At 35.9% G+C, this 20,936-nt stretch overlaps 1 protein-coding gene across 1 annotated transcript in view; it reads left to right on the forward strand.

Annotated features, from left to right (window-relative positions):
- CPS1 (carbamoyl-phosphate synthase 1) overlaps positions 1-20,936 on the forward strand; it is a 149,288-nt gene that overhangs the window by 46,636 nt on the left and 81,716 nt on the right. Inside the window, exons 12-18 of the mRNA XM_044670734.1 lie at positions 641-739; positions 1,567-1,662; positions 6,285-6,474; positions 8,921-9,078; positions 10,546-10,674; positions 19,306-19,450; positions 20,069-20,279. Of these exons, the coding sequence (XP_044526669.1) occupies positions 641-739; positions 1,567-1,662; positions 6,285-6,474; positions 8,921-9,078; positions 10,546-10,674; positions 19,306-19,450; positions 20,069-20,279 (1,028 nt within the window). The remainder of the gene's footprint in view (positions 1-640; positions 740-1,566; positions 1,663-6,284; positions 6,475-8,920; positions 9,079-10,545; positions 10,675-19,305; positions 19,451-20,068; positions 20,280-20,936) is intronic.

Here is a 20,936-nt window from a genome sequence, read left to right on the forward strand (position 1 = left end):
TGAATTAATTAAATTATATTGTTTTCCTTAATGTAAACAAGTCAGTTAAATTTTATCTATTGTTCTTCCATACCTAATCAAACATGGGTTATTCTATGAAACCTTAAATTTGCAAATGTCCTTCCAGTAGATTTACCTTACATTAATAATTGGGAATATTGCATTTAGGATACACAATAACATTCCCAATACTTCTATATTTTGGCTCGTTAAATGCCTGAAAAATTAATCTGTTGGGTTGAAACTTCTATCTAGTTATAGCCCAGAAGTAAAGTTTCTGGTAAAGTTTAAGGAAAAAAAACCATCTCTAGTACTTTGAGTTGTTAGAAATAAAAATATACAGAGATGCACACATATACTTTGTAATCAGAAGTAACTTCAGAGTGGGCAAGAAAAAGAACTTTAATTTTTATGTGTCAAAAGTTTGAGTTTTAAGAAGTAGAAAAAATGAAAATTAAGAACTATCTATACTTGGAGGGTATCATTTTGAATGTTCCTAGATTGTGAGAAACTTATTTTTACTGTGATAGTGGTGTTGTAGGAGCAGTGAGATGTGTTTTTTTGTGTGGTAATAGTGAAAAAAATAATATAATTGGGGCAATTTTGAAATCTTAACTATTTGCTTATTTTTTTCCCACAGTACCTATTTGATTCATTTTTGTCACTGATAAAGAAGGGGAAAGGAACCACTGTGACATCAGTTCTACCCAAGCCTGCACTAATAGCATCCAGAATTGAGGTCAGTATATGTGTGTGTGTGTGTATATATATATATATATATATATATATATATATATGTATATAATGGATTTTCACTACAGAATAATAACTTTGAAATAAAGAATATGTCTCATGAGATACATCTATATAAGAGTAATGGCAAAATCACAAACAATAAAAATTTAAGCAGAGCAGTTTTGTTTTAGATGATGTTTATTGACATTCTCTTTTTTCATGTAAATGTTAGAAGTTATTTTTTTTTACTTCAACCTCAGTGGTTGAGTGCTTACAAGTAAAAACTTTTAATGGAGAATAGGATTATTTTGTTTTGCTTTGAGTTCTTTACATTGCCACTCTAACTAATAAGTGACAGAAGTACAGATGTTTGAGATAGAGTTTAACTGAGACATTATGAAGAATGGGAGGTGAAAGGTTTCTGCCTTAAAATTTTGTCATCAGTGTCATAAATTAATAACAAGATATCTCTCCAAATAAAAGAAAATAGATAATTAATAATATAATACAATATTGGTATCTTTTTATTTAAATATCTGGTTTATTGTGATTTTACTGTGAGCTTTTCTCAAGGTAAAAAGAAACAATTGTATTAAAATTGTAGAGTAAAGATAATTTGTATAAAATATGACTTAAATTTTTTGTTAAAGAAATGTCTTATACTCTTTGGTCTACAATGAATCAGAGAACAGAGGAATTTATATATTTCAAATTTGAGTTTCTGTTGACTAATTTGAATGAATGAAAAGAAATGAGTTCTCTTGTCTTTATTTACCATCCTTCAAATATAGCTAAATGATTACAATAATCATCTTTTTTTTTTTCAAAAAGGTTTCTAAAGTCCTTATCCTGGGATCTGGGGGTCTGTCCATTGGCCAGGCAGGAGAATTTGATTACTCAGGATCACAAGCTGTAAAAGCCATGAAGGTGAGAGAATACTGTGCTTCGTCAACACTACTTTGTGTCCTTGAATGAGTCTGATTAGTGTTTCATTATTTAAAATTTATGGCAACACACGTGCTACAAAGTAATTTATAAGTGTTTCCTTAGTGTTTCTTCCATGTTTTGTTCTTCAGGGAGTTAGAGCCTATTTCACAAGCCATAACAAGCTATTTGCCTCCTTTCAGAACCTTTACATTTAAAGAAAAGTTAGAAAAGTTATTAATTTTATATAAGAACTAAAATTATTTTCCATTATTCTTTAACTTGTCTTATACTATAAGCTCCTTAAGATGAAGAACTTCAAGAAGGATTTTCACAGAACTGGAATGGTTTCCCCAGTTCGCTATTTTATTTATGTAATTCCATCATGACCTCTAAAACTTTCAAGATGCATTGAGGGAGAAATTGCTCTGAAGGCAGTGTTTTCCCTAGGGAATTTGGGTCCTCTGGAAAATGCACTGGCCCAAACCCATCTTAGTTCCTGCTAAATTTGTGTTTGGCTGATCAAGGCAAAAACACCCCACAGGCATTATCTTCTTTTTGCTATTCACAGTGAATCTGCACTGACCTTAAGAAAAATCCCAGTTTTCTGTAACATTCACTAAAGATCCAGCTTGTCGCTCTCTTAGTTTATCCTTCCCTTTCTTTGCCACTTTCTGGGTAGGAGAAAGATAAAGAATATCTGAAGGCAGTAAAAAGGCAGCTCTGCTGGATTTCTGGAACAAGTGAATCAGGGTAAAGAGGGTAGGTGGCTGCCTCACTTTAAGTCAGGTTGATATTTGAACCCTTATCTTACATATTCTGACTCCCAGTAACTCTTTAGAAGGGTATGTTCCTTGCCACAGAAATGGGGAAGCCATTCTAGGGTCTTCAGAGGAACCAAAGAGTAGCTTCTTGTTCGGTTCATTTTCCCTTTCTCTTTCCCTTACCTGACCCTAGAAATTGCTGGGGTTGGCTAGGTGATAGTAACAGTAATTATAGTCATTTTATGAACTTCTTGCCATTTATGCCTGATTGCTGTGTAGCACAATAACAATTATGCATATCATTAGCAGAGAAAAGGTCACAGAGAGCAAATACTCCCTCTGGATCAACTGATTAGCACCAAGATCAGAACTAGCAAAGGAAGGAAGGACTCCAAAGTGAGGTGATCAGTTTATAAAAGTTTACTATGCAGCAAAATACCAATGTTTTTTAAGTGCTGTAGAAAAAAGAGAATAAGAGAACACTTCCCAGATCTGGGAGGAGAATATCTCCTACCTTTCCACTTTTTGATGCAGTTGTTTGGTCCTTTATGCCAAATATAACCTTATACTCAAATATTTGCGTATAAGGTTATATTTCTCATAGCAATGGCTTGATTATAGCACCAATTTCTAATCATGCATATTTAGTCTTTGTTGATTGTCAGCCCCATAATATTATCATCTGCTCAAAATTTAAACCTATCAAAGGGAATATAAATGTCACTTGTCAGTCCCCGGCAAGATGGAAATCCCAAAAGTAGGGTGCCATCTTGAAGTGATTATATCTTGGCTCTCCAAGTTCTCTTAAAGTCTGGGGGATGGTTTTGGAGAATCTGATTCCTCTCTACCCATAGTGGGAATAGAGTAGACTCCTTGAGAAGAGAAAGAGGCAAAGGGGATCTCATTACTTAGGATACATTCACCTCCACAAGACAGTTACTACCTACTCTGTCATCGAGGACAATAATAGATAATCTTTAATCTCTCTATTTTGAAACAGGATTTTGCAAGTTTCCCTTAGCCTTTGAAGGAACTCTATTTGCCAGCAGGATGACTTGGAATCCAAGATAATGTTATTTTGTTATCAAGTGGTCATCTGAATTCTGACTAGCCCTAGAAGACCTTTTGTTCTCTTCTTGTCTATAATACTTCAGAAAACTATTGAACATTCAGTGTATATTCAGCTTCAGCCAAGGGATTAGCTAACTTGCCCTTTGGAATTCTTATTTACTTTGCTAGCCCTGATTTTCTTACTAATGAAACCATTTCAAGGCCTTGCCTCTGGAACAGCATTGGTGTAAAGCAATTCATAGAAAATAAGCTTAATTTATAGGAAAGGTGAGTAGGACAGGGAATGTTGGATAAATGAGGATAGCAAATGTCATATAATAGTCTAAAATAGTCTAAAAATAGTCTAAAATCTTATCTAAAGATTTTTGTAATCTAATAGACATCCATTAAAGAGAGGTAGAAGACATCTCATCAATTATATCCTTCATGATTGAATTTATCTTTTCAAAGGTTCTTCCAATTTACAGATAATCATCTAGGTGGTTTAGTAGATAGATCACTGGGGCTAGAATCCAAAAAACCTGAGTTCAAATCCAGTCTCAGATTCCTACTAGCTATGTAACCTTAGGCAAGTCACTGAAATTTCTATTTGCCTCAGTTTCCTCATCTGTAAAATGAGCTGGAGAGGGAAATGGCAAACCACTCTAGAATCTTTGTCAAGAAAAGCCTAAATGGGGTCACAAAGAGTCAGACACAACTGAAAAGACTAAACAATAAAAATCAGTGATTGAGTTTTCAAGATAGTGTCTAGTCTGAGCTGTACCCAGAGAGTTCTTCAAGGAACTTGATTAAGTTCCTTAGACCTACCTATCCGGATAAGGCTTAGTTGCCTCAAATATAAGACAAGAGAGAATTAAATATCTCTATGGCCCCTTACAGTTTAGTCTAATATACAAACTTCATTAAATTTCAGAAGAGTTTTAGGCTTTTAAGTGAATTTCACACAGTAAAGACCATCAAGCCTCACCCATACCTTCAACCACATTATGACTGTCTGCATTCTTGAAATAATCCATTGTCAGTCAAGGGGCTTAGGGCTGACTCTCAAACTCTTTTGCGAGTTAATGGTGAGACTAATAAATCACTTTTACCTATTTAGGCCTTCTTTTCCTTATTTATAAAATAAGGTATAGACTAGGTGATGTCTCCAAGTCTTCATCCAGCTCTAAAATCAAGGGGTCTTGGTTTTCACATGGGAGTCTTTCCTTCCTCCCATTGATATCTACAATTTATAGAATCTTAAAACTGCATATTAATAAATTTAACCCTAGAAAAATTAGAATCATCAACTGCTACAATAAAGGAATTACAATTTTACTTTTAAGTAAAAAATTTCATCCTACTCTCTTTTCTTTGCCTTGTTGATAAAGGAAGAGTTAATATTCTTGTAGTGTTTTTCAGGTAATTAGTGTTTTTCTATGTAAATTTTCATATCTGAATTGAAGAGTTATAATCCACCTTCCTGTATAATTAGGTGGGAGATGACATTCTAGATAGCAAATTCAACAATCTATTAAAAGCATACAGTGGTCAGAATGCTTTACTAAACTGAGTCACATACAAAGTTTAGCTAAGATTTCATTCCTGTCCTCATAGTGTTTGCATGTCTAAAGCCAGATATTATATATTATACATAAACAATTAACAGTAGTAATGAATAACATGTGACATATAGATCACAGGGAGGCCAGCAAAATGCTATGTGTACTCTTGGGGGCAGCAAAATCATTATGCAGTAAGGGAATCCTGGAAGATATTTTGCTAGTTTCCTGGCACATGATCTGGGATTTGAAGGATTATTAGGAATTCTTTAGGTAGAGAAGGATGTGAGTAGGAACTGTCTTTTGCTTTTCTTTGTATTTTTAGAGATTAGCACAGTCCCTGGCATATAGTAAGCACAATGTTTATTAACTAACTAAAGATATTCTGAAGGAGTAGGAGGCAGAGTGTGCAGTGGCATGAACCCCAGATCTGGTGTCATAGGACTCTAAGCTTGTGTCCAGACTGACTTAGTATGGACATAGAACCAACTACCTGGCTTTATTACTTACTAACTTTCACTTGAGTTTTTTTTAGTACAAAACAATAAACAAACAAGACAGTTTGTCTCTCTGGGTCTCAGCTTCCTCATCTGTAAAATGAGGGGTTGGACGAGATGACCTCTCAATTCAATTCTAGTTCTAAATCTATGATTCTATGACTTTATGTAAAGCTTCCTTTCAACAAATGATATGTTTTTATAATTTTGACTTTAAAAGAATCAGAATTTAGGTAACACAGGGTGAGAGAATGAGTACTACGATGCTTGTTTTGCTCACTACTACCTGTCTCCTGGCATAGAAGAATGTTGTCCTTCATTGCCCATGAGAAGGATTGTTTTGAGAGTTTTCCCAGATGTCAGGAATGAGGCAGGGAATACAGATTTCTTCATGTATGTATGTATTTTTAAACCATATGGGCATTTTCTTTCTGGATAATGTGTACAGACAGTTGTATAATGTTCTTTTCTTATAGCACTACCAGCAGGGATGAAAGCCTAGAAAAAAAATGGTCAACTAGAAATAGATTCCTTTTGCCTCAGGCCAAAGGAGAGCACATTAGCTTTCATTTAAAATACATACATTGTCATTTGGTTTACCAACAGTGGAGAGGCAAGCAGCTTCGCTGTTGGGCAGAGTTCCATTTTCTATATAATTCTGTTTTGTTCTTTGACTCTGGCAGTTTGGGAGTTGAAATATGAAAGGAAGAAGTAGTATTCAGAGTTGTGATTTAGCTTTTCTTCTTTCTCAGGAGGAAAATGTGAAAACTGTCTTGATGAATCCCAACATCGCTTCTGTCCAGACCAATGAAGTAGGCTTAAAGCAAGCTGATGCTGTCTACTTCCTTCCAATCACACCTCAATTTGTTACAGAGGTTATAAAAGCTGAAAGACCAGATGGGTTGATTCTGGGCATGGGTGGCCAGACAGCTCTCAACTGTGGTGAGTTCTTTATACCTGTTATTGTCTGGGCAAGTAGGGTATTGACTGCTATCCCAAAGTATATATATAATAAATGTAGATATTTATATATATTTTATTTTTATTATATAGATGAATATAATAATGAATATAAATTATATATAAATAAAAATTCAGAGGCTTAACCATTAACAATTGTGCTTTATATTTTCATGATATATTCCTTATAAGAAGTAGGAAATAGGGGGCAGCTGGATAGCTCAGTGGAGTGAGAGTCAGGCCTAGAGACAGGAGGTCCTAGGTTCAAACCCGGCCTCAGCCACTTCCCAGCTGTGTGACCCTGGGCAAGTCACTTGACCCCCATTGCCCACCCTTACCAATCTTCCACCTATGAGACAATACACCAAAGTACAAGGGTTTAAAAAAAAAGTAGAAAATATTTTTTAATGGGTAGGATAGCTGTTACCAGGCCCATTTCATAAAGATATTGAGGAAAAGTGTGAAGTTTAGTGTTTCCCATTGAAAGCTTAGAGCCTTCTCTAGAGAAAACAAATGTATTTCTAGTTGTTCCTTTTTCTTCCAAGCTCCACTGATCCTTTCTTTCTATAAAGGAGGAAAGTACTTTACCTGACCTTCCTTTTGCTCTTCACATCTCAATGGGAACTTCAGGAAAGGAATAAAGAATAATCTGAGAATTTGAATAGAATTTTTTTTAATTACTTGGGCATTCACTATTGTTTTAGCAATAGACCTAGTCTTATAAATCCTAGAGAGTGTCCTGTACTGCCGCTTTATTTTAAAAATGCAGAAACTGAGACTAGGAGTAAGTGAATAACTGGGAACTGAGCCAAATAAGTCCGATAAACAATTACTAAGTATCTATTATGTCCAAGGTAATTTTCCTTAAGAATAGAAAGACAGAAACAAAATAGTTCCTGACCTCAAGCTTATATTCTTCTATGGGGACATAAATCAGACCCAGATAAACAAAAACAATCCAGGTCCACTACTTAAAAACCCATGTTTAAATATTTTAGAATACATAAATTGGGGGCAGCTGGGTAGCTCAGTGGATGGAGAGCCAGGCCTAGAGACAGGAGGTCCTAGGTTCAAATGTGGCCTCAGAAACTTCCCGGCTGTGTGACCCTGGGCAAGTCACTTGACCCCCATTGCACCCACCCTTACCACTCTTCCACCTAGCAGCCAATACACAGAAGTTAAGGGTTTAAAAATTTAAAAAAGAGAATACATAAATTCCTTAGGGACTGAGATTGTTTGATACATTATATTTGTATCCTCAAGGCCTAGAACAGTGCCTGGAATATGGTAGGCACTTAATAAATACTTGTTGATTAATTGGTTTTATTATCTCTAGGCAGGCCTAAATTACCTAGTAAATCTTATATGAGAGGTTAGTGGAAAACTATAACCCAAGCTTATTGACTATCTTTAAGCAATATAGACCCTTATCTAAGATTACTTAAAGGGTGAGTAGGTGGTAGAGATAAAGATAGCATGGAGGCAGAAGGAGACATTTTGCCTTTAAATGCTGGGAATGGGCTAGTTGAAATTTCAAGGTCTTAAAAAAAATGTCTATGATGTTATGGCTACAGATTCCCTCCTTTTCAAACTGTGTTAATATGTGGTCATTTCTTGATTTTGACCATAATACAGAATAAAAGTATCTAATTATATAGTGGCAAATTAGTGACTATTAAAGCGTATGTGCCAATTAAGTATTATAGTCATTAATTACAGGAAGGTGAAAGACTCTGACTTTGGGGGGAGATGATCTTATGTACCTTTGGCTAATTAGTTTATAAGCTGCACCTAAAGCTTGAAGGCATAAATTTATTGTATAGCATTTTTCTAAAAGTTGAATAGTATAAGAACTGAACTTTAAGGCAATTAGTTATTTTGCTTTTGTTGATAGGCTCACCTTCACCAATGCTACGAGTACATTCTGGAATCTCCAGCAAAAAAGGGGAAAAAGTCACAAAACGACCCTTTAACTATTAGCAAATTGCCAAATGAATAACTGTCTAAGGGAGAGGCACCCCTTTGCTTTTTGTAAGAGCCCTACACGATATAAGTTCACGAATGAAGTCTGAGAGGCAGTGGGAGAAAAGTGTTGAGATTTGACCCTTTAGAAGGAACTTATTTTGAGATCTCAAAATTCTCCTATTACTTTAATGATTAGAATGTTCCTGTAGGAGCAACACTATGTTTCCTATTTAAATAATAGGAACAGTAAATCAACATAGAGGATGAAGATAATTAGGAGGTAAATATCCAGGGTACTTAAATCAGTGTAGATTTTTTTAGTCTGTCATTCCAGAGGCCATTATGAATTCTCGAGATGAAGTGGTAGATTAAAAACTACTACATAGTTGGGCTTGCTAAAGGGGAGATCAGGAGTCAATCTGAAATCCTCCAAAATAGCTCTTTGTGTTTGGCTCTTCTACAGGAGTGGAGCTGTTCAAAAGAGGAGTGCTGAAAGAATATGGAGTAAAAGTCCTGGGAACTTCAGTTGAATCTATCATGGCCACCGAGGATAGGCAACTCTTCTCAGACAAACTGAACGAGATTAATGAAAAAATTGCTCCCAGCTTTGCAGTTGAAACAGTAAGGAAATGGTGCCAGTATTTGTTTTGAGATGGTGATGCACAATGATCATGGTTAAACTCCCGTGTGTAAACACAATGCATGCATGGATAATTTAGACATACATGCATACATGTTTATTTGATCTTCAGAAAAGTCTTGCCTTTCCTGCACTATTCATAGAAGAAATACAGGGGACAGATGTTATCTTAATTGCAGAAAGTGTAGAGATGAAGTGACAGAGTGCAGGTCACCCTGTAGGTCTGTAGGAGCTCAAGTTCCTTGGGCTGAAAATCAGTCTGACACTGACTTGCAAGGTGGCAGGTAGCAATCATTCACTTGTGCCGCCTGTGTGAATGCATAGCAGATTTCACAAGGTCAGAGACATTTGAATTATTATATTGGAATAAAACCAGTCAGAAAAAAGTCATGATATGCATTTAAGCAAGCTTCATTTTGTGAGCTACCATACTGAATATTTAAAGTGAACACTTATACACTTTAAAGATAATTTTTGGTCTGTGTTAAATTTTGTAGCTATAAACCTGTCTGATAGTTTCTGTTTTCTTAATCCTGCTTGATCTCTGAGTCCAACCAAATTATCAAGGAGATAGTTTTTCATTCAACTTCTACAGTATGTATATAGGATATCTCCCATGATTAAGATGAGCACCAGTAGAATTCTGCAAAGAATTGATTGCAAAATCAAAGGATAGCATAAACATTTAGGACTGAAAAACTGTCAATAAGCATTTCTAGGGTAGGTGTGTTGAATACTTTGGGAAGCTACTGCTATCCATTCATTATTTTAAAATTAGTCTTACACACATAAAACCCAGGAGAATTGCACTTTGGCTATGGGAGGGGGATGGGAGGAGGGGAGAGAAAGAACATAAATCATGTAACCATGGAAAATTATCTCAACTAATCAATTAAATAAAATTTTTAAAAATCGAAAAAAATTAAAAAATAAAATTAGTTTTAATTATATCTTGCCTCTCAATGAAAAGCATGAAGGTAGGATTGGTATATTTACATTCCAGTTGTCAAGTCCATCACTTAGAGGTAATATCTTGAAGGTACCAGTGAAACATTGGACTATTATCTCTTATAAATCATAATAATCTTCTGGAAAGTATTTCTTATGGCATAAAGTGCTTTTACTTAAGGAAAGTAGCAAAGGACTTAACATTGAATAAACATTTTCCAATGATTTCTCCCTTGTCAAAGCACATTTAATTAGTCTTATCTAGAAATAGTTGTTTTCAGAAAACAGAAAACTATTTTCCTTGTAAGAGTGAAAAAAAACTTCTTTAGGCTTAAGTCCTTTTAAATTGTGAGGAGGTAAGTGAATATTATTGAGTCAGCTTCAATTTTAACTTTGCTCCCCCCACCCCATTTTATTTGTGTTAATTTGAATAAACTCTTTGATTTGTCTTTTCTGTCTGAGGTTGGTCAATTTGTAAAACTCTTTTTCCTTGTTTCCAGATTGATGATGCTTTAAAGGCAGCGGACAAGATTGGCTACCCAGTGATGATACGTTCTGCCTATGCCCTTGGTGGCTTAGGGTCAGGTATCTGTCCAAACAAGGAAAGCTTGATGGATCTTGGTACAAAGGTATGTACTTGATGAACTTGTTATCAACTAGAGCTATTTCACTCAGGGATAATTCTGCATCTATCCTAAATCAATATAACTGTTCATATAAATTTATTTTCCTTTTTATTTAATTATTGTGATGTTTTCAAAAAGTCTATATTCATTATATATTCTGTTAAATTCAGCAATATGAAATGTGATTTTTAAAATCTTCTTTTACTTCTTTTTACTTCTAAATTCTGTCCCAAATCAGTAATAAGAATATTGGCCAATATACTTTACTGTATATTGGTAGGAATGGATAGAAGTTAAGAATTATTTTTCTTTTCTCCCTGGTAATAATGTGATGGTATTCACTATACCCAGTGAATTGAGTAAATCCCTTGTTAATTAACTTTTCTCCCAATGCATGATGCTTACGTTTAGTTGTTCTTATATGATTTACTCTTAAGAAAACAAAGACAGTGATAGCTCTTAGTAGTTCTTTACTAACTTTGTCTGGTGCTCTTTATTTAGAAATCTAAGTACTCGCCTGTGACTTGTAGGCTAGGGCCAGAGGAACTAACAATGGGATAAATCAGGAAAGGCCTCTTGTAGGAGGGGGTTCTTGTGTGGCTAAGAGGAATAGCCAAGAACTTCAAGAAGCAGAGGTGAGGAGGAGAAAAGATTCCAGGCCTGAGGGATGGACCTTGAAAAGGTATGGAGGTGGGAGATAAAATGGGCATGTAGTAAATAGCAAGTTGGTCAGTTTGGATGGAATATCATATATGAAGGGGAATAACACAGAATCATTCTGGAATGACAGGCTGAAATGAGCATGTGAAAGGATTCATTCCAAACGGAAGAGTTTATATAATATCTCATATACTGACTCTCTAAGGCAATGACTGTACAGAGACTGTGTTGTATCTCTCAGTGTTTTAGACCTAATCGAGGTTAAATAATGTTTCTGAATTGAATTGAATTGCCATTATGGATCATGAAGTCACATAGTTAAACCTTGTTATATTTGGAATTCAGGTGTGAGGTTCATGGACAGCCTAAATATGCATAAACTTTTTGGAAGCTCAATTTAATGAGCTTATCTGTTCACTGTCATACACAAAAGCATGAGAGTCAACAGGGAGCTCCTAAGAATCCATTTCTCTGTCAAAATCCATCCTTCTAACACTCTATCGATTGCATTTTCCTTTCCCTGTGCATTGTGGCAGAACCTTATGAAAATTAAAATGTATAACGAGGAGGGGTGGGCAGGGTGGAGGGTGAGTGTCTGATTAAAATAGCAGTAGTTGAGGTAGCCTGCCGTTTGGAGGTGAACATAATTGAGTCAGTCTTTGGCTGTCTTATACTCTGATTCCTGTCATGAAATTGCATCAGATGGTTATTTTAGGGCTAAGTTGTCTTAGTAAGAGCTCCAACACAAGTCAGCCAAGAGCTTCATCATTACTGCCTTTTAGGGTGGAGGAGAAGCCAGATGATAGCTTCTAAATTATCCATCATATTTCTGGGGAACAGATGCTAAGTAAGTTTGTATGTGTTCAAGTAATCAAACACAGTGACAGACTTATACATCAACGCAGATTTTATTTTTAAAATGGTGAGAAACAGGAAACATTCTAATATAAATGTTTCCTATTTACTCTTTAAAATTCTGAGTTTGTGTGTTTCAATGGAAGGATTTTTAATGAATCTGTAGAAGTTTAGAGTCTCCTACACATTAGAAATGCCAAGTGATATTAATTGACATTATTATTAATAATGTATATTTGACAGCAATTAAAATGTCTCTTCAATTCATTAATTCAACAAGCATTTTAAAGCATCCCATTTTCTAAGCACTGGGCAGGGAGGGATGCAAAGACTGAAAAGCACAAACAAAAAGCAAAATAGCCCCTGCCCTCAGTGGCAAGAGCTTACAGTCATTTTGGAGGAAAGGCAAGAACAAGGACACATAAATATAAATGAAAATATGTACAGAGTAAGTCAGTGTAAATTCTAATGGGGGTAAAAGGAGAGAGAGCATCTGTGGGGATCAGGAAAGGCTTCTTGTGGGATGTGGCACTTGAGCCGAGCCTTGAAGGAAGAGATGGATTTTATGAGGCAGGTGAGAAGGGAACATGTTCCAGACATATGGTTCAGTTCATGTTGAGAAACAGAGACAGAAGATGGAATTTTATGTTGACTAGTAAGCAGGCCAATTTGGCTGGAAGATGGAGTGTATAAAGGACATGAATGTGCATTAATTCTGAAAAACTGGAAAGAGATGCAAAAGGCTTTAAATGCCAAAAGGAAGAGTTTGTATACAAGAAACAGAGACCTCCTGGAACATTTTGAGAAGGGTTGGAAAGAACCATAGACAGATAAACTGAAAAGTACCTCAGAAGCCATCGAGTTCAGTTCTCTCATTTACAGGTGAGGAAACTGAGATCTAGACAGGTTCATGGACTTGTCCGAGGTCACTCAGATAAAAGGTGTCAGAGATGACAAGCATTAGAGATGGGATTTGAATCCCATCCTTGATTCTGGTTCCAGAACCACTTTTCATTCCTCTGGTCTATGGAATAATGATTTGGCAGCTATGTGAAGTTTGGATTGACTGAGCCTGGAGAGTAATTAGGAGGCTGATGTAATAACATAGGTGAGAAGTGACGAAGTCCTGAACTAGTGAGGCTGTCATGTAAGTGGAGAGAAAGAGGTGGGCATAGGAGACAACAAGAATGTAGAATCATAAGATTTGGCAACCGATTGGATATGGATGAGAGAGATGGAAGAGTTGAAGATGGCCCCAATGTTTCCAACTTAGTTGACTGAAGTAATGAAACAGAAACTGGAAAGTTAGACAGAGGGGAAGGTTTGGGGGAATGATGATAATGAATCTTGTTTTATAAATGTTAACTTGATCTGTCTATAAGTAGAAAAAGCAACTGGTAATATGAGAAGAGATTTTAGCAAATAGATTAGAACTGGATATTTAGATTCTTATATCTTTTGCATGGAGATGATAATTGAATTCAAGACAGCAGATACAATTGTAGAAAGAGTAAAGAAAGGAGAGATTATGGTCCAGTATAAAACTTTGAGGGTGTACAAGTGCTTAGTGGGGAGGCATATGAGGAGTGGCCAGACATATAGGTGGAGAACCAGGGGAGAAAAGTGCTGTGAAGTCTTAGGGAGGAGAGAATGTCTGGAAAAATGTTAAATATTACAGAGAGGTAAAGAAGGATGAGAGGTGAGCAATAGCTATGAATTTGGCAATTAAAAGATCATTTATAACACTGAGTTCATTTGAGTAATGAGCTCAGACATTCTTGAATTGAAATTGAAATTGAAAAGTGAATGGAAATCGAGAAAATTAGAAAAGGTAAATAGTGTAAACAGCGTTTTTCTAGAAATTGAGCTGCAAAGGGAGGGACATATAGAACTCTGATAGAAAAGGATGATATACTTAAATAGAAGTTTCTTAAAGGGTGAGGCTGATGTGGGCATGTTTGAAAGCAGAAGGGAAGGAATCAGTACACAAGGAGAGATTAAAAATGATGTAGAGAGAGGGAGTAAATGAAGGGGCAACCTCCTGGAGAGGCATGAAGGGATAGAGGAGAGGATGAGTAGAAGGGTTGCATTGGAAAAGGAAAGTCATCTTTTTATCATACTGGATCAAAGAGATTATTCAGTGGTACAGGCAGCTGGAAAATAGACTTTTGGGACAGATAATGTTGAGAAAAGATTAAGAATCCATCAGACAATAAAAGGGTTGGTGTACATCATTGAAAACAAAGTTCATTTTATAAAATATAAATTTGCAGCAGACAGCATGGTTGTGTGTCTTCCTTCATTTGTGTTCAGTAGCATATAAGGAGGAGAAAAAACAGTGGGTGGTGAGAATAATCTAGGGCTATAATTTGCAATGCAATAACATGTGATAGAATAAGAGGGGCAAGGGTTTTAAGGATACAGGGTAATGTAAAATTCAAATAGTTAACTGTAGGATTTTTTAGATTTTGTAGAATAGAAAGGCCAGAGAAAAGACATGGTTTGAAAATAAAAGAAATTTTAGGAATTATTAATCATATACTGCCTTGGGATAATTCCTCTACTGTGGTCTTAAACTGTCATTTAGACCTTTGGCTGTTATTTAAGCTCTCATTTTAAACTCTTTGAGGCTAGGGGTCCATGTTATTTATTTTTGCATAGTCTAGTCAAAAAGGGAAGAAGACTGGAGACTGTGGGTGGGATGGAGAATCATTTTATAAGGGAGTGAGGCACAGAGAAAAATGAACAGACAGAAAATATGGTGAGATAGAGGAATTTGAGAGTCAAGGCTTGAGGCAATAGAATCCTGGTGGGCAAAGAGGAGACCAAAAGTATGACTTCCTTTTTGTGATAGGGATAGAGTATAAAAGAACTGAACATTTTTATAAACTGGGAAGTAAAATTATTTGATGAGACATTGACATAGAAATTGAGGTTCCCAAATAAAAGGGTCAGATTGGGGGCAGAAATCATTAGCCAACACAATTTTTTAATAGTTTTGAAATTTATTTAGTAGTCAATTGTAGGAGAGGATAAAGCATTATGTGTTGCAAAATAACCATAGAAATTATTGCCATAATGCGGGATTGTCTATCTCTTTTCTTTTACCATCAAATGGGACTTTTCAATTGTTTGTTTGTTTTGCTATGGTTACATGAGAAAGGCAGATAACCTTCCTCCTCAGATAAACCAATAAATTACTCCTTTACAAATGTACCTGAAATCATGAGTTGGATTATCAGGTTTTATATGAATTCAACAACAACAGTGTGCAAGGATATAAATAGAAAATATTCGACTTCAGGTCTTTGGGGGGCATTTAGTTTCTGTAAAGACAAGACATAAAAAGATTGTTTCAAACCATTTTTGGGTATATTTAAGTTAGTCCAATAGAAAAAAAGGTCTGCCTTTAGTCAATATAAAAACATATATAGAGCTACATTAAAAAATAATGTTGCCTCCCTTCTCTCCACTTTTCCATTTTTGTTCTTCCTATTTGGATGTTAATCATACTTAGGATCTTAATAATCTTAAGATCAAGTTCCTACCTGATGTCTCGAAAGTCCTTTTTTTTTTTTTACCACTAGAGTCTAAAGTCATTCAGTTCATTAAGAAGCATGTATTTAGCTGGGGATTTTTAATTTGTTCCCTTTCTAGTTTTTTAATTTGCATGCCCAATTCATTGATCTTTGCCATCTGTAATTTGTTATTACATGCACTGAAGGATATAAATTTCCCCCTGAGTACTGCCTTAGCTGCATCCCACATAGTTTGGTAGGATGTCTCATCATTGTCATTCTCTTCAATTAAATTATTGATTGTTTCTATGATTTCTTCTTTGACTAGCTGGTTTTGGAGAATCATATTATTTAATTTCCAATTAGTTTTTGATTTGCCTGTCCATGTACCCTTACTAATTATTATTTTTATTGCATTATGATCTGAGAAAGTTACATTTACTATTTCTGCCCTTTTGCATTTGTTTCCAATGTTTCTATGCCCCATTACATAGTCAATCTTTGTGAATGTACCATGTGCAGCTGAAAAGGTGTATTCCTTTTTGTCCCTACTTATTTTCTCCACATATCTACTAAATCTAATTTTTCTAGGATTTCATTCACCTCCCTTATCTATTTCTTATTTATTTTTCGGTTTTATTTATCTAGATCTGAAAGAGGAATCTTTAGATCTCCCACTAGTATGTTTTTACTATCTATTTCCTTCTTGAGCTCTGCCAGTTTCTCCTTTAGGAATTTGGATGCTATACCATTTGGTGCATACATGTTGAGTACTGTTATTTCCTCATTGTCTATATTACCTTTTATCAGGATGTAATTATCTCCCCTGTCTCTTTTAATCAGATCTATTTTTTACTTTGGCTTTGTCAGAAATCATGATTGCCACTCCTGCCCTCTTTTTCTCATTTGAAGCCCAAAAGATTTTGCTCAAGCCCGTGACCTTAAACGTGTGTATGTCCGCCCACTTCATATGTGTTTCTTGTAGACAACATATGGTAGGATATTGGTTTCTAATCCACTCTGCTATTTGCTTCCATTTTATGGTCTAGTTCATCCCATTCACATTCAGTTCTGAGGGATTTAGGGAAAGGAACGCTACCCACATTCAGAGGAAGAACAGCAGGAGTGGAAACACAGAAGTAAAACAACTGATTGAACACATGGGTTGATGAGGACATGGTTGGGGATGTAGACACTAAATGACCACGGCAATGCAACTATCAATATTATGTAAATAAGTCTTGACTGATCACATAGGTTAAAACCAGTGGAAATGAGCATTGGATATGGGGGGAGGAGTTGAAGGGAGGGTGAAGGGGAAAGTAAAAATAGGAATCATGTAACCATGGAAAATTTTTCTAAAAAAATAAAATATTTAAATCTGAAAAAAAGAAGCATGTATTAAAGCAGTCACTATGACTCACAGTGGAAATACAAAGGGAAAAAACTGACCTCTGCCTTTATGGAGGTTCCATTCTAAAGAGAGAGACAACATGCAAATTGTAAAACATGCAACATGTAAAACATTAATACAAGTTATATACAGTATAAAAGGTAATCTCAGAGGGAGAGTATTAGTGGGGAGATGAAAAAGAGCACCTGAAGAAGGTGAGATTTGAGCTGAATCTTGGAGGAAACCATGGAAGTCAGGAGGAGGAGGCAAGAGAATATAATAAGGACAATAGCTGACAAAAAGCCATTCAGTCAGGAGATGGAGTATAGTTTTTGAAGTAGTCCATTATTAGTGGATCCAAATATTTGTGGAGGGGAATTGTAAGAAGCCTGGAAAGGTAGGAAGGGGCCTGGTTTGGAAAGACTTCAGATGCCTACAATGGTATCTCTTTTTTCTGAATTCCCCTTAGCACTTAGAATATATAATTTATTTAATTATCAATCATATGCTGCCTTGGAATAATTCATCTATTGTAATCTTAAGCTGTTGTTTAGACCTTTGACTGCCATTTAATCTCTCATTAAACTCTGAGGCCAGAGGATCATATTATCTACATTTACCTAAAGAGTTTAGTATAGTGCCCTGCACTTGATGAGGCTTAATAAATATTCATTGAAATACTTTAACTGATTCTCAACTTTCTCCAATAAATAGATGAGGTACTTTGGGACTTGCCTGAAATCTTTTAGACAATTAGAACCTTTATAGGAAAAAGTTAAGTTAAGATGTGTAAGTTTGCAGAGGACAGCACTGTTTTGGCATTACAAAGCATCTTTTGATAAGTATGTTTTCTTTCCATTTCAAGCATTTGCCATTTAAAAGAGGTTTAAGTTAACCTAACATGAGAAGGAGAAAAATAAATGAGCAGTAGCACATGGGTAGGTGAAATAATTTAGTTCTTGTTCTTTCATTAACTTGGAAAATACAAGTACAGATAGATAATGAAAAATACATCTGGAAACTCCAGCTTCCCCTTTAAAATACCAATCCTATCATGTGACCAATCAGCCAACATATATTATGTGCTTATTCCATGCTAAGCTTTTTGCAAAAGTGCAAAATAAATGGAAAAGTGCCAAGAGAGTTCAGGAAAAAAATTGCAGCTTAATGCTTCTCTGGGTTAAATGATTCCAGAGACTTGCAGGATTAAATGCCATTGCCATTGAGGCTTTCATTTTCCTTTTTAAGTCTTAATTAAGTACACGTTTTAAGGAGAGCCTAGACTAGATGACCTTCAAGGTCCATTCTGACTTGAACATCCTATCATTTTCTGTCACAGACAAAGGGAAATGGACATTTTGGTATGTCCTGTCTTTGCAGGAGCTAAGTGTCCTGACACATTTTTGCTTCAGACTCTTGCTGACTGTGATTACTTAGTAAACTTGAAATAATTATAACAATTACACTCATTTATGTGTCTACTCAGGCTTTACAGCCTACGACACATGCCACTGTAATGCAAAATACTGACTTAGCAGCATGGCAGCCATGCCATAGATTCCTATAGCAATTCTTAATTTTTAAAGGGTGGCTTTTTGGAGGGTTGATTGAAAGGTGTTTCTGTTTGTGATCATTACATTTATCATCCACATTATACATTCCACATCACCATCACCTGAGCTTTACTTATTGTTGGACTCTCTCATAGGCAGTGGAGCTACTCTTTAGAGGAGAAGTTAGCATTTCCAGACTTCTTTTTCCACATTTATTTATATTTGTCACATTCTCCAGTTTCATAGAAGACTAACTACTGAAATAATTTCATTTTCTTATGCCTGATTGCTCAATTATTTTCTCCTTTTTAAAAATTAGGTTGATTTAACGCCATATCAGCAATTTGAATGGCAACTCTCAATAATGTAAATCAAGCATATTCATGGCTAGATGTTATTTTGAGCATTGCTCTGATTTTCCTGACACCCTGTGCTTCCCTAAGTGTTGGGGATGACATTTAACTGGGCTGGGGATGCTGATGTTGACCAGGATTTGATCCAGAACATCTGCCAAATCTCACAAAAGCTCTAACTAGTGGATTAGAAAACTACCGCCACCATCACCAACACCTCAACACATATCTTTTCATTAAAAAAAATTCCAATTTTCTTTTCTTTGTTCTTTTCAATCCCTTTCAAAAACTCTTATTTCTAGGCATTTGCAATGACCAACCAAATTCTGGTGGAGAGATCAGTCACAGGCTGGAAAGAGATAGAATATGAAGTTGTACGAGATTCAGCAGACAACTGCGTCACAGTCTGTAACATGGAAAATGTTGATGCCATGGGAGTCCATACAGGTAGAGAAATATATATAATGGGATTCTCTCAAGGCATGAGATTTTTTCAAAGGACTGTAGTTCTTTTATCTTCCAGTAGCTATTATTATTGGCCAGATAAAGAAATAGTAATAACACATTACATTTGTTTAGGAAGGTATGTAAGATAAGCAGGCAGGTATTATTATCCTCATTTTATAATTGTAGAAACTGAGTCTCAGTGATTGATACAGGATCATATAGCTAATAAACAATAGTATAAATATAAATAATAAATAATTAAAGGCAGAAACAGGACTAGAATTCAGTTGTCCTTATTTCTAGTCCACTATTTCCATTGTATCACACTGAATCCTGAGAGAGTATCAAATTAGTTATTTTCAGTGGACTCTTTTTTTTTTTGGCTTATTTCCACATGGGAATATTTAAAAATCTTTCCAAAGGTGTTTGTTGTGCCTTTTCTAGGGAGCCACATTGGAGATGGTAGATATTGCCTTGAAATATCTCTATTTAGGCTTTTCCTGAATGGACCTTGGGAACAATGTCTGTCTTGTTTCATGAAAGCAAATGATGAAATAGGTGAGCCAGGTCATCAGGAGCTGCCCTCAATTAAGGCATGTATGTCCCTTGACTCTGCAGGCGATTCAGTGGTCGTGGCTCCTGCCCAGACCCTCTCCAACGCAGAGTTTCAGATGCTCAGACGGACTTCGGTCAATGTCGTCCGACACTTGGGCATCGTCGGTGAATGCAACATCCAGTTTGCCCTCCATCCCACCTCCATGGAGTACTGCATCATTGAAGTGAATGCCAGGCTCTCCCGAAGCTCTGCCTTAGCCTCCAAGGCCACGGGGTAAGTTCAGGATGGAGGAGGATGGGTTTGTACCAGCACAGGTGCCCCATATCAGGAATATAAATGGAAATCTCTCTGCCAGGGGCAGTCTGTGCTGTATTTACCAACTATATCCTCCACTTCTGTACGTTGGCTGCAAATCATCTGTGGAACCCTGAGGACACAGTTATTAATGAGTCCGATGCCAGATTGAAGCAAATGGCATAGCTAGCGCACTTTGTCTGTCAGCTAATCATAAACTAATCAAAATCTGGGTGGTCAAAGCAGTCTGCTCAAAATCTGTTTCTTAATTGTGCTCTGCAGATGCCGTTGAAAAAGCACAAATTAATCCTTAATTTCAGTCCTTAGCTGACTTTCTGTAGATTGGGATGCCCTGTAGCAAGATGTAGGCAAATGACATCATAGAAACCCAGCATCGTGCCTTTGGGGTGTATGTGTGTGGGGGCTGCAAAACTAAATGGCTTGGGAATTTTTTCATAGATAAAACACATACACACACACACATACAAACCCCAAAGACAGCTGTAGCAACTGGAAGAGGTTGACAGGTATCTTAGTGTAACAATACACAATAAGTGTGGTTAGAGAGCAAATTAATTTTGCCTACCTCTGTTGTAAAATAGATCTCATCAGGCATATATATATATATATATATAT

This window comes from Gracilinanus agilis, chromosome 3, assembly GCF_016433145.1.
Source record: "Gracilinanus agilis isolate LMUSP501 chromosome 3, AgileGrace, whole genome shotgun sequence".
NCBI lineage: Eukaryota > Metazoa > Chordata > Mammalia > Didelphimorphia > Didelphidae > Gracilinanus > Gracilinanus agilis.